Source organism: Rattus norvegicus, chromosome 11 (genome assembly GCF_036323735.1).
Source record: "Rattus norvegicus strain BN/NHsdMcwi chromosome 11, GRCr8, whole genome shotgun sequence".
NCBI classification, from domain to species: Eukaryota; Metazoa; Chordata; class Mammalia; order Rodentia; family Muridae; genus Rattus; species Rattus norvegicus.
This window is the reverse complement of record NC_086029.1, coordinates 77,544,056-77,557,508: the sequence shown is the minus strand read 5'-3', so window position 1 is coordinate 77,557,508 and position 13,453 is coordinate 77,544,056. Positions and strand designations below refer to the sequence as shown.

General features: G+C 40.1%; 1 protein-coding gene across 2 annotated transcripts in view; it reads right to left on the bottom strand.

The window, feature by feature from the left end:
• Positions 1 to 8,899: 8,899 nt before the first annotated feature.
• Slc15a2 (solute carrier family 15 member 2) overlaps positions 8,900 to 13,453 on the bottom strand; it is a 29,045-nt gene continuing 24,491 nt past the window's right edge. For both annotated transcript variants that reach the window (NM_031672.2, XM_063270759.1), the window contains 4 exons: positions 13,003 to 13,099; positions 11,692 to 11,838; positions 10,981 to 11,085; positions 8,900 to 10,657 (listed from right to left, as the gene is read on the bottom strand). In NM_031672.2, the coding sequence (NP_113860.2) occupies positions 10,481 to 10,657; positions 10,981 to 11,085; positions 11,692 to 11,838; positions 13,003 to 13,099 (526 nt within the window). In that variant the 3' untranslated portion in view covers positions 8,900 to 10,480. The remainder of the gene's footprint in view (positions 10,658 to 10,980; positions 11,086 to 11,691; positions 11,839 to 13,002; positions 13,100 to 13,453) is intronic.

Below are 13,453 nucleotides of genomic sequence, written 5' to 3'. Positions count from 1 at the left end.
AGCAAGTCCTGAATAACCCAACACACTGGAAAAGCAAGATTTAGATTTAAAATCATATCACATGATGGTGATAGAGGACATTTGGAAGGACATAAATAACTCCCTTAAAGAAATACAGGACAACACAGGTAAACAGGTAGAAGCCTTTAAAAATGAAACACAAAAATCTCTTAAAGAATTACAGGAAAACACAACCAAACAGGTGAAGGAATTGAACAAAACCATGCAGGATCTAAATTTGGAAATAGAAGGAATAAAGAAACCACAAAGGGAGACAACCATGGAGATAGAAAACCTAGGAAAGAGATAAGGAGTCATAGGTGCAAGTTTCACCAACAGAATACAAGAGATAGAAGAGAGAATCTCAGGCAGAAGATACTATAGAAAACAATGACACAGCAGTCAAACGAAATGCAAAGTGCAAAAAACCCTAATCCCAAATATCCAGGAAATCCAGGACAAAGTGAGAAGACCAAACATAAGGTATAGAAAAGAGTGAAGATTCCCAACTTAAAGGGCCAGTAAATATCTTCAACAAAATTATAGAAGAAAACTTTCCTAACTTAAAGAAGAGATGCCCATGAACATATAAGAAGCCTATAGAACTCCAAATAGATTGGACCCAAAAAGAAACTACTTTTGTCACATAATCATCAAAACACCAAATGCACTAAACAAAGAAAGAATATTAAAAGCAGTAAGGGGAAAAGGACAAGTAACATATAAAGCAGACCTATCAGAATTACACCAGACATTTCACCAGAGATTCTAAAAGCCAGAAGATCCTGGACAGATGTCATACAGACCGGAAGAGAATACAGATGCCAGCCCAGGTTACTATACCCAGCAAGACTCTCAATTATATAGATGGACAAACCAAGATATTACATGACAAAACCAAATGTACACAATATCTTTTCACAAATCCAGCCCTACAAAGGATAATAGATGGAAAACTCCAATGCAAGGAGGAAAACTTCACTCTAGAAAAAGCAAGAAAATAGTCTTTCAAGAAACCCAAAAGAAGATACCCACACAAACATAATTCCACCTCTAACAACAAAAATAACAGGAAGCAACAATCACTTTTCTCAATATCTCTTAACACCAGTGGACTCAATTCACCAATAAAAGACATAGACTAATAGACTGGATGCGTAAAGAGGTCCCAGCATTTTGCTGCATACAGGAAATACACTTCAGTGACAAAGACAGGCACTACCTTAGGATAAAAGGCTGGAAAATAATTTTCCAAGAAAATAGTCCCAACAAACAAGCTGGAGTAGCCATTCTAATATCGAATAAAATCGACTTTCAACAAAAAGTAATCAAAAAAGATAAGGAAAGACAATTCATACTCCCCAATGGAAAAAATCTACCAAGGTAAATTTTCAATTCTGAATATCTATGCTTCAAATGCAAGGGCACCCACATTCACAAAAGAAACTTTACTAAAGCTCAAAGCACACATTGCATTTCACACAATAATAGAGGGAAATGTTAATACCAACTCTCATCAAAGGACAGATTATAGAAACAAAAACTAAACAGAGACACAGTGAAACCAACAAAAGCTATGAACCAAATGGATTTAACAGATATTTATAGGACATTTCATCCTAAAGCAAAAGAATATACCTTCTCCAAAACTGACCATATAATAGGTCACAAAGCAGGCCTCAACAGATACAAGAAGATTGAAATAATCCCATCCTATCAGATCACCACAGACTAAGGCTGGTCTTCAATAACAACAAAAACAACAGAAAGGCCCCATACACATGGAAGCTAAACAATATTTGACTCAATGATAACTTGGTTATAAAAGAAATAAAGAAATTAAAGACTTTTTATAACTTAATGAAAATGAAGGCACAACATATCCAAACTTATGGGACAGAATGAAAGCAGTGATGAGAGGAAAACTCATCTCTGACTACCTCCAAAAAGAAACTGAAGTGAGCATATACTAGCAGCTTGACAGAACACCTAAAGGGTCTAGAACAAAAAGAAACAAATATACTCAAGAGGAGCATATCACAGGAAAAATCAAACACAGGGCTGAAATCAACCAAGTGGAAACCAAAAGAACTATACAAAGAATCAACAAAACCAGAAGCTGGTTCTTTGAGAAAATCTATAAGATAGACAAACACTTAGCCAGACTAACTAGAGGGCACAGAGACAGTATCCAAATTAACAAAATCAGAAATAAAAAAAGAAACAGAACAGAAACTGAGGAAATTAAAAAAAATCATCAGATCCTACTACAAAAGCCTATACTCAACAAAACTGGGAAGTCTGGATGAAATGGACAATTTTCTAGACAGATACCAACCAAGTACCAAAGTTAAATCAGGATCAGATAAAACAATCCCATAATCCCTAAAGAAATAGAAGCAGTCATGAAAAGTCTCCTAACCAAAGAAAAGGCTCTCAGATGGGTTTAGGACAGAATTGTATCAGACCTTCAAAGAAGGCCTAATACCAATACTCTTCAAACTATCCCACAAAATAGAAACAAAAAGAACACTACTCAATTCCTTCTATGAAATCACAATTAAGCTCATACCTAAACTACGCCAAGACCCAACAAAGAAAGAGTACTTCAGACCAAGTTCCCTTACAAATATCAATGCAAAAATACTGAATAAAATTCTCACAAACTGAATCCACGAACACATCAAAATGATCATCTATCATGATCAAGTAGGCTTCATTTCAGGGATGCAGGGATGGTTCAATATATGGAAATCCATCAACATAGTCCACTACATAAACAAACTCAAAGATAAAAACCATGTGATCATCTCATTAGATGCTGAGAAAGCATTTTACAAAATTCAATACCCCTTCATGGTAAAACTCTTGGAAAGATCAGGAATCCAAGGCCCATACCTAAACATAGCAAAAGCAGTATACAGCAAACCAGTAGTCAACATCAAAATAAATGGAGCGAAACTTGAATCAATTCCACCAAAATCAGGGATTAGACAAGTCTGTGTTGTTGTAAAAATAGAAAAAATAAAAAAAAAGTATTGTAGTCTTTTACCTCGCTAGGTCCAGCACCGCAGTGCCCCAAAATATCTCCTAGATATCTTGTCAGAAACACATCCCAACTCTACGGCGGGCCAGTGTCTCCTGCCGCTTCACTTTCCTACACTCAAACCATCACATAAAATACACAACACAATAATCTTTGACCCATTTGGTAAGATATAATTGCTCACTTAAACATACAAAGCCCGGTACCATCCATCCCTTGAGAACATTAATAACAACCTGTAAATACACAGAGCAAGATCTTTACATCAGCCTCCATCCTCCTGCACGGCTTCTCCCTCTCTCTCTCTCCTGTCTCTTCCTTTCTGTTCTAGTCTCCTCCTCTTCCTTCAAACTTCTCTCCTGCCCATCCTTCCTTCTCCTCCAATGACAAGCCTCCTTCTATCCTGTACCTGCCCCTCACCTGTACTTTACAAATTCAATGGGGAGAAGGTTCTGGTGAAGTCACCTGATTCCTGAGTAGTGACTAGGCAACTGTCTTTGGGGCAGTGGAATTAGCATCAAAATACAGATAACTTCAGGGCACAACAAGTATGCCCATTCTCTCCCTACCTATTCAATATAGTACTTGAAGTCCCAGCCAGAGCAATTAGACAACAAAAGGAGGTCAAAGGGATACAAATTGGATAGGAAGAACTCAAAATATCACTATTTGCAAATGATATGATAGTATACTTAAGTGACCCCAAAATTTCTACCAGAGAACTCCTAAACCTGATGAACAACTTCAGCAAAGTGGCAGCGTATAAAATTAACTCAAACAAACCAGTAGCCCTCTTCTACTCAAAGGATAAACAGGCTGAGAAAAAATTAGGGAAACGACGCCTTTCACAATAGTCACAAATAATATAAAATACCTTGGTGTTGAAAGGAAAATTATACAGATTTAAAGTTTAAAAATATAAAATTAAAAGAATAAGTTTCAAAATTCACAGACTCAGTGCTAAACACTGTGAAAAGCAAGTCCAGGCAGCCCCGCCTTGCCGCTAGGACTAACAGACCATAAAGATAAAGAAAAGGAATTCAGGAACCAGCGAGTTATCAGGACTGACCCAAACCATCTGGCAGAAGGGCACCTCCCCCAGCTTACTCAGAGTCACACCTTAACCAAATGTCCTTCAAACCCTGATACATGCCTAGCTTCTAAAATCCTGTACGCTCCAGTCAACACGTACTCTCCTTCTACGCTGTAATCTCACTGCCATGTTTAAATGAGCCAATCACTTATAGCCGTGCCAGAAATTAGCCAATTGTGTGTAACTGCGCCAAACCCCCTAGCCTTCCCTATATAAACCCCTGACTTTTGGGTCGACTCCTCTGTCTCCTGCGTGAGATATGTGTCGGCCCGGAGCTCCATTATTATTAAACAGCCTCTTGCTTTTACAAAAAGATCGGTCTCTCGTGTTTCCTGGGGCGCGCCATCCTGAGACTTGAGCGAGGTTCTTTCAGAGTGACTCTAACCAAGCAAGTGAAAGATCTATATGACAAGAATGTCAAGTCTCTGATGAAAGAAATCTCAAAAAGTTCTCAGTTCTCAGAAGATGAAAAGATCTCTCATGCTCATGGATTGGCAGGATTAACATAGTAGAAATGGCCATTTTGCCAAAAGCAATCTACAGATTCAATGCAATCTCCATCAACATTCTAACTGGATTCTTCATAGAGTTAGAAAGAGCAATTTGAAAATTCATTTAGAATACCCCCCCCAAAAAAAAACCCTGGATAGCAAAAACTTTTCTCAACAATAAAAGAAGTGCTGGGGGGGATCCCCATCCCTGTCCTCAAGCAGTATTACTGAGCAATAGTGATGAAAATTGTATGGTATTGATATGAGACAGGCAGGTAGACCAATGGAATAGAATTGAAGACCCAGAAATGAACCCACACACCTATGGTCACTTTAGCTTTACAAAGGAGCTAAAAACCAAACAGTGGGAAAAAGGCAGAATTTTCAACAAATGGTGCTGGTTCAACTGGAGGTCAGCATGTAGAAGGATGACAATTGATCCATTTTTATCTCCTTGAACAGATCCATTTTTATCTCCTTGTACAAAGCTCAAGTCCAAGTGGATCAATGACCTCCACATAAAACCAGATATCCTGAAATTAATAGGAGAGAAAGTGGGGAAGAGCCTCGAATACATGGGCACAGGGGAAATTTTCCTGAACAAAACACCCATGGCTTATGCTCTAAGATCAACAATTGATAATTGGAACCTCATAAAATTGCAAAACTTCTATAAGGTAAAGCACTCTGTCAATAAGACAAAACAGCAACCAACAGATTAGGAAAAGATCTTTACCAATCCTACATCTGATAGAGGACTAATACCCAATATATAAAAAGAACTCAAGTTATACTCCAGAGAACAAAATAACCCTACTAAAAATGTGGTACACAGCTAAACAAAGAGTTCTCAACTGAGGAATATCAAATGCCTGAGAAGCACCTAAAGAAATGTTTAACATCCTTAGTCATCAGGGAAATGGAAATCAAAACAACCAACCCTGAGATTCCACCTCATACCAGTCAGAATGGCCAAGACCAAAACTCAGGTGACAGCAGATGATGGCGAGGATGTGGAGAAAAAGGAACACTCTTCGATTGTTGCTGGTACAACCACTCTAGAAATCAATCTGGATGCCTCAGATAATTGGACATAGAACTACCTGAGGACCCAGCTATATCACTACTGAGCATATACCCAAAAGATGCTCCAACATATAACAAGGACACTTGTTGCACTATGTTCATAGCAGCCTTATTTATAATAGCCAGAAGCTGGAAAGAACCCAGATGCCCTTCAACAGAGGAATGGATACAGAAAATATTGTACATTTGCACAATGGAGTACTACTCAGCTATTAAAAAATGACTTTATGAAATTCATAGGCAAATCAATGGAACTAGAAAATATCATCCTGAGTGAGGTAATCCAGTCACAAAAGAATACATATGGTATGCACTCACTGATAAGTGGATATTAGCTCAAAAGCTCAGAATACCCAAGATTCAATTCACAGACCATATGAAGCTCAAAAAGAAGGAAGACTAAAGTGTGGATGTTTCAGTTACTCCTAGAAGAGGGAACAAAATACTTACTGGAGGAAATAGAGAGATAAAGTGTGGAGCAGAGATTGAAGGAAAGGCCATCTAGAGATTGCCTCACTTGGGGATCCTTCCCATATACAGTCGTCAAACCCAGACATTGTTGAGGGTGCCAAGAAGTGCTTGCTGACAGGAGTCTCCTGAGAGGCTCTGCCAGAGCATGATAAATACAGAGGCAAATGCTTGCAGCCAACCATTGAACTGAGCATGGGGCCCCCAATGGGGGAGTTCGAGAAAGGACTGAAGGAGCCGAAATTGGTTTGCAACCCCATAGGAAGAACAACATTATCAACCAACCAGACACCTCAGAGCTCCCAGGGATTAAACTACCAACCAAAGAGTACACATGGAGAGACCCATGGCTCCAGGCACATATATAGCAGAGGATGGCCTTGTCGATCATCAATGGGAGAAGAGGCCCTTCATCCTATGAAGGCTCAATGCCCCAGTGTAGGGAAATGCCATGTTGGCGATGTGAGAAGGAGCCGGTGTGTGGGTGAGGGACCACCCTCATAGGAGCAGGAGATGGTATGGGTGGGGTTCCGGAGTGTAAACCAGGAAAGAGCTTAACGTTTGAAATGTAAATAATAAAATGTTCAATAAAAAAATAAAGACAGTGAGGCTTATAGCAAGTGTTGCATATTATTTCGGGGAAGTGGTAAGTAGTGACTGTGGCTGAGTGGAGGATGTAGAGAAGTTAAAAATAGAAAGTTGAGCATAACCAGGACGCTGTACTTCCCTGTCCTCCGTGGGACGTTTTGTTATTTGTTTTATTCTGCTGAGTTTGTACAAAGCCTCAGTCACCCTCAACAGAGTTCTCTGTGAAGCAGTTGGGACCAACATTTGAGGTGGAACAATTCGCCACTCACCGTCTGGCCTGACAGTCTCTGCTTGCACACTTTTTGCCACTGTTGTTGGTTCGTGAATATTTTTAAAGATAGAGTTTCGTAACTCTTGGTGGTCTACTAAGTTGCTCTTGAGTGGTAAATTTCGAGTGCTCTGCTTTGGAGGCTTTAGTGTTTTGGTGTACTTTATTCAGTAGGAAATTTAGGGCTTGGGAGATGTCTCAGTGGTTAAACATGTTTGGTGAGCAAGCAAGAGGATCTGAGTTCAAATCCCCAGAACACATGTTAAAAAGCCAACCACAGTTATATATGCCTCTGACCCTGATTGACGCTGTATGTGTGTGTGTTTGGGGGATTGTGGATAGATACAGGAGGTTTGCTGCAGTTTACTGGCCAAAGGCCTAGCTCTGGGTTTAGTGAGAGACCCTGACACAGGAGAATAGGTAGAAAGTGATGGAAGAGGACACCCAACGTCCTCTTCTGGCCTCTGCACATGCATGTTTGTACACACACACACACACACACACACACACACACACACACAAGCACATACAAACATACACACACAGGCATACACACCAGCAAGTACACACAAACACACCAGCAAACAACACACATGACTCACACATACCAGCAAGCACAGCTGCATATGTACACAACACACATGCAAATGATAATACAACAATAAAGGAGTATGAATATGCATGTGCACATGGGCTCACACACATAGAAGGCATGGAGTGTCTTTGTCTACTGCTTGTTACCTTTATTTTGAGACAGCGTCTCTCACTGAACCCGGACTTCTCTGTTTTGGCTAGACTGACTGGCCAGTGAGCCTCTGGAGTCTGCCGTCTCACCTCTACCATGGGTATTACAGAGAGGCATCGGCATCTCCAGCTTTTATGTAGATATGGGGAATCCAAACTCAGGTCCTTGTGCTTGTGCAACAAGCAGTTCACCCACTGAGTTATGTCCCCAGCCCCCATGGTCTCAAGGCCCCATAGGATTTGATCCCTAGATTTCTCTGTACGAGTGAGTCTTCTCTCTCTTGTCTCTGCTCTTACAGTGCTGTTTATCTGTCTCATCACCAAAGGATGTACTCACCAAGATCTCACCAGTTGTCAGTCAAGATCAGAAAGGCAACTCTGAGCACAGATACAATGGATTGTTAATTTTTTTTTTGTTTCTCCCTTAGTTGATTCGATGAATGGCACATGGTAGAACTCAAAGTATGAATGATAACATTCTTTTAAAAACTTCATAGTAATCTTCGATAGGGATAATAGTAGAACATCAAATATTACCTTACCTGGTTGAATAAAAATGCTTTGTTTAGAGGGCAGTGCTAACCTTGAAATCAGATGACTTCGAGGATGTTCTATTTGGTTCTAGGCATTCTACAGCTTAATCTTAATTGCCACGTATCAGATGTCAGCTCTCATGGTGAAAAGACAGACCCGTACCTTGTAAGGAGCTGGTGCAAGAACTGAGAATGTTTCACTTGGTGATCCTGAGTGGAATTCATACTGAAAGGGTACTCTCTCAAACACTCAAATACCTGGAAGAGGAAGCTATGCTTACCCACTTTGTGATGGACAGAACCAGTGCAATAAGGAGGGCTTTGGTTTGCCTGTTCAATTGCCGTTCTGGATACTGCATCCAGGACCTTGTTGTGCACACTAAACAATTGTTCTACCCTGAGCTATGTTCATAGCTAAATAGCAGGAAACTTTATAGGTGAGCCCCTAGCCAGCACAAAGGTTCTTCTGAAACCAGGTTCTGAAAAAACTACTACATGTTAAGATCATTCAGGGACATCTCAGGAAGTTTAACACAGAGATATAATATTTAAAAGAGAATAATAGTATATCCATTCTCTAAATTTACCTGTATGTAAAAAATTTTATTCACAGATCAGTGTTAACATCTTTTAAAACAAAATTCATCAAAGAGTTTGAGTTAAAGCTTCTGGAAAGTGAACACCTTCTAAAGGAGTCTGGACAGGTTCTCATTAAGTCATCTGAGGAAAGTAGATGGTATTGTGACCTCTTTTATGCTTTCTGAAATCTCGGTACTTAAATACTGAAGTATTTAAAGCTTGACGAACTGGAGCAGATTCGCTTAAGAATATATTACATTACTAATAATGTGCAATTCAACATGGCCGTTGAAGGGAACAGTGTAGTAAAAGGAACAGAAATGAGAGGTCTTTCATATAGGGGCAGGGAACGTTTTCTCCTAGGAATACATGACACAGTCCTGACATCCCAAACTCGTCCCCTGACCCACGTTATTACACGTGAGACAATGCCTCTCAACTCCTTTTGTTCACACGCACAAACAAAACCTGCACCTGTCCCACCTCGCCACAGATTTTTAATAAGTTTCTCATGCAGGTCCTTGTCCATTTGATGACTAGCACAGTTTAGCGCTTCAGACCTAGGATGTTAGTATTATCCCTTTTCAATAAACAAGAAACTGCTAAGCCCAAAGGGAGAAATGTAAACAAAAATTACAGGAAAAGTAAAGATGCATAACAAAGGAGCTAAATAGAAAAAAATTACAGGAAGTTGGGTTAGAAGAACATTTTGTTATTGAAGACTTGCTGTAATACGCAGAATAAGATGCACTGAAAAAGATAAGCTGTCCCAGCGCCACGGAAAAGCCTGGGTTGCAAAGTTATAGTTAGTTTCTTAGACAGATGTTCACAGAGGAGCACGGCCCAGGCCAGGAGCAGGAGAGTTCTTTAGTATCCTGTAGTACAGGAGAATGAATAGTTTATGTGCACCCCCGTGTCCCCACGATTCTGACTACTGTCCTTAATTGTGGTTTTCAGGATCTGAGAAAAGCCTGGTTGGGTAAGTTGATAAACCACTGTGGTAAATCAGAAAAGAGGTATCTTCCATGTGTAGATACAACGCCATTCTATAGTCTGCCATCTATTAAAATCATGTTAGACTTCCTAGCTGACAAGCTAGCCTCTGGATTGGGTCATACTATATGTAACGTTTTTTGACATCCTCATGAATAGCGAAGTTATACGACTGATAAAGAAACTTGGAAAACCAGTATTCTGTAACCAACACATCGACAAGTAGAGCTATAGGCTCCAAATACCTGGTAAAGGAATCCCTCAAACTTAGCAGACCCGTGAGACTTATCTCTTCTACACATTTGTATTTTTCATGGGCACTCGGAGATACTGGGCCAGCCTGAGAGACATCACCTGACGTTTACCAAGTTGATCAACGGCCTGTAGGGCACGGAGTCTCGGATCCCTGTTTAAAGATGTATCTGAAAACTTAGTCCTAGAATTGCCTCTACTGTGGTAGGGAACTGGAGGCAATCCATTCAGATAGATGCTGTCTCCTTCTCCTAACCTGGCCTGAGGAAAATGGTTGTTGCTTGAAAATAAGCAGTGGCTGAAATCAGAGCCAGGGGTCAGGTATCCATCAGCAAGTCATCAGAGCCTTGTATTCTTGGTTTCTAGGTTAATCATATTCCCCTGCACGGCAGGAATCTGCTTATCTGTTGCCTCACGGGTATCTTCTGACTTTAGAGGAACGTAGTAGTAGGCCATGACGGAGAAGATCAGGCAGACCACCAGGAGGAGGCAGGAAAACAAAACGAACTCGGCCCACTGCAGGGAGAAATGAATCAAAGAGATTATGGAGAAACCTAATTTTTTTTTTTTTTAAAAAAAGAGCTAGGAGTAGAGAGATGGGAAATTGAGTAAGGAATCGTCACTTGGGGGCACTTTTCTTGGCAGAACACTAGGTTCACTGGCCTCTCCTCCCACAGGTACGTGGTGGTCAGTATTGCCACACATGTATGTCTATTTACTGGCAAAGTTTGTGGTCTACTCCTCACATCACTGGTGGGGGAAGGGAGAAGAGGAAGTCGGAGGGGAAACATTCATGTGTAGATATGTGTAGACATGAGCTCCTCTTCTCAGACCCATACCTGTGCCAGGCCACTGAACTGAGCCACGACAAGCACAATGATATTCCCAACTGCAACGGTCAACAACCAGGCCGCCTGGAGCACAGATTTCATGCTAGATGGTGCCTAGGAGGGACACATTTGTAAACATTCAGATTCCCTATTCCACCTTCCCGCTCCATGAGTCTATCTGTGAAATATCGCCCACAAAGACTTCCACCCCCACCTCCCCACTATGTCCAGTTGTCGAGCTGATTCATGGGATGGCAATAATACAACAGCAGGAAGAAAGCGGATATCTTTATTGAATGTTTTAACTCATTGTACCATATAATTATTACCACAATCTTAAAAGATAAGCTTAATAGAGCTTACTGTAGTTCTCTGAAAATACAAGAAAAGTAAAGAGAGTGTAAGGAAAAGGAAATAAAACAGCCATAGAGGGATAATTTACTTGCTCATGTTACACATCAGGTCATGCGGCCAATATTTGAACATGAGTAGTCTAACCCTATAATCCTTGGTCTTCATCTCATTTTTTTTCCTCCAGAGTCTAAACAACATAGACTCAAATTTTGCCTTGTCACGATCCTGGAAATCAAGATGGCTGTTCAGGGTCATATGCAAGGAACTCGTGAACCAAAGAGATGGGGGTCTTAGGATGTCCATGTCCATGTACATGTACTCATTATCTTCTAAGTGGTTTTACCAATTCGACTTGCAAAATCTTACCTGAGAATAAGAAAATTCAAGTCCTGTGACTGAGAACATGACCTCTGCTGCTGTAACCAGGACATACTGTGGTAGCTGCCATGCAATGGATAGTTTATTGACTGGAATGTCCTCTGCCTTCCAGGCCTGAAGACCCTGACTGGTGATCTTATTGGGAGAAAGAAGTGGACTTCTCAGTAATCATAAGCAGATTCAGCTAATGCCAGCATTCTATGGTTTAGATCTAACCACAGCACTCTATGCTCTATAGCTAACTGCAGTACTTTATGATCTATATCTAACCACAGCATTCTATGATCTATATAGCTAACTACAGCATTCTATGATCTATATAGCTAACAACAGCATTCTATGATCTATATCTAACTACAGCATTCTATGGTTTAGATCTAACTGCAGCATTCTATGATCTATATCTAACTACAGCATTCTATGATTTAGATCTAACTACTGCATTCTATGGTTTAGATCTAACTACAGCACTCTATGCTCTATAGCTAACTGCAGTACTCTATGATCTATATCTAACCACAGCATTCTATGACTTAGATCTAACCACAGCATTCTATGATCTATATAGCTAACTACAGCATGCTATGATCTACATCTAACTACAGCATTCTATGGTTAGAATTATCTAACTACTGAATTCTATGATCTACAGCTATTCCTTTCTTTTAATTTCACTTCTCTGGTTACCTTCAGGAGCTTAGACATTTCTATACAAGTCCAGAGTTTTGAATCTCTTGCTAACACTACATTTATTTCCATGACTTCAATCAGCAACAGTTATAGTACTTGAGATTAAGAAGTCTTTGATGTTCAAATGCCTTTGGCTCTAAGTCAATAGGGCATTAGGTGCAAGTAAAAGAACCTTGGTTTTTCTTTAGTTGAGAATGTACATAATAACTAGGAATCTGTGGAGTGTGTGTGTGTGAGAGAGAGTGTGTGTGTATGTATGTGTGTGTATGTGTGTGTGTATGTGTGAGTGTGTGTGTTTGTGTATGTGTGCATGTGTGTGTGAATGTGTGTGTACATGTATGTGTATGTATGTATGTATGTTTGTGTGTGTATGTATATTTGTGTGTGTATGTATGTTTGTGTGTGTATGTGTGTGTATGTGTGTATGTGTGTATGTGTGTATGTGTGTGTATGTGCGTATGTGTGTGTATGCATGTATGTGTGTGTATGTGTATATGTGTATATGTGTGTGTGTGTGTGTGTGTTTGTGAATAAAGAAAGGAGACATAAATGGAGATAGGCAGGCAGACGAGCAGACAGAAGGAAGGGAAGTGGCTGTAAGCTACTTACATTAGTGATCACGAACAAATATGTTGTACCAAAGTCTAGTTGACCTAAATCGAGAGAAAAGACTTTGTCTTCAGTTTCACAGTGCACTGCAGGATACCTGTGACAAGATGAGATTAGATTAGAATAAACAGCATTACTTAGGAAAACACGCCCAAGTCCAGGGAAGAGAAATTGCAACCCTAGTGAGGAAAGTAAGGAAGCCACCCCTCTTTGAAGACAGACACTTCTAGGAGTGAGCTGTTTTATGGCCTGTTCTGCTTTGGCTCTGCAATTGTTATTGTCTTCTAAGCACATAAGAAATTCTAACCCCTAAAAAAGACTACACCGATGAACTGTTGTACATTTCAAGCCCCTGACCTTTCGTCATGTAAATCTTACGATTTAGTAGACTAATATAAAACGGGAAACCAAAGAGGAAATTCTAACCAATGACAAGTACCAAAGAGCAGGA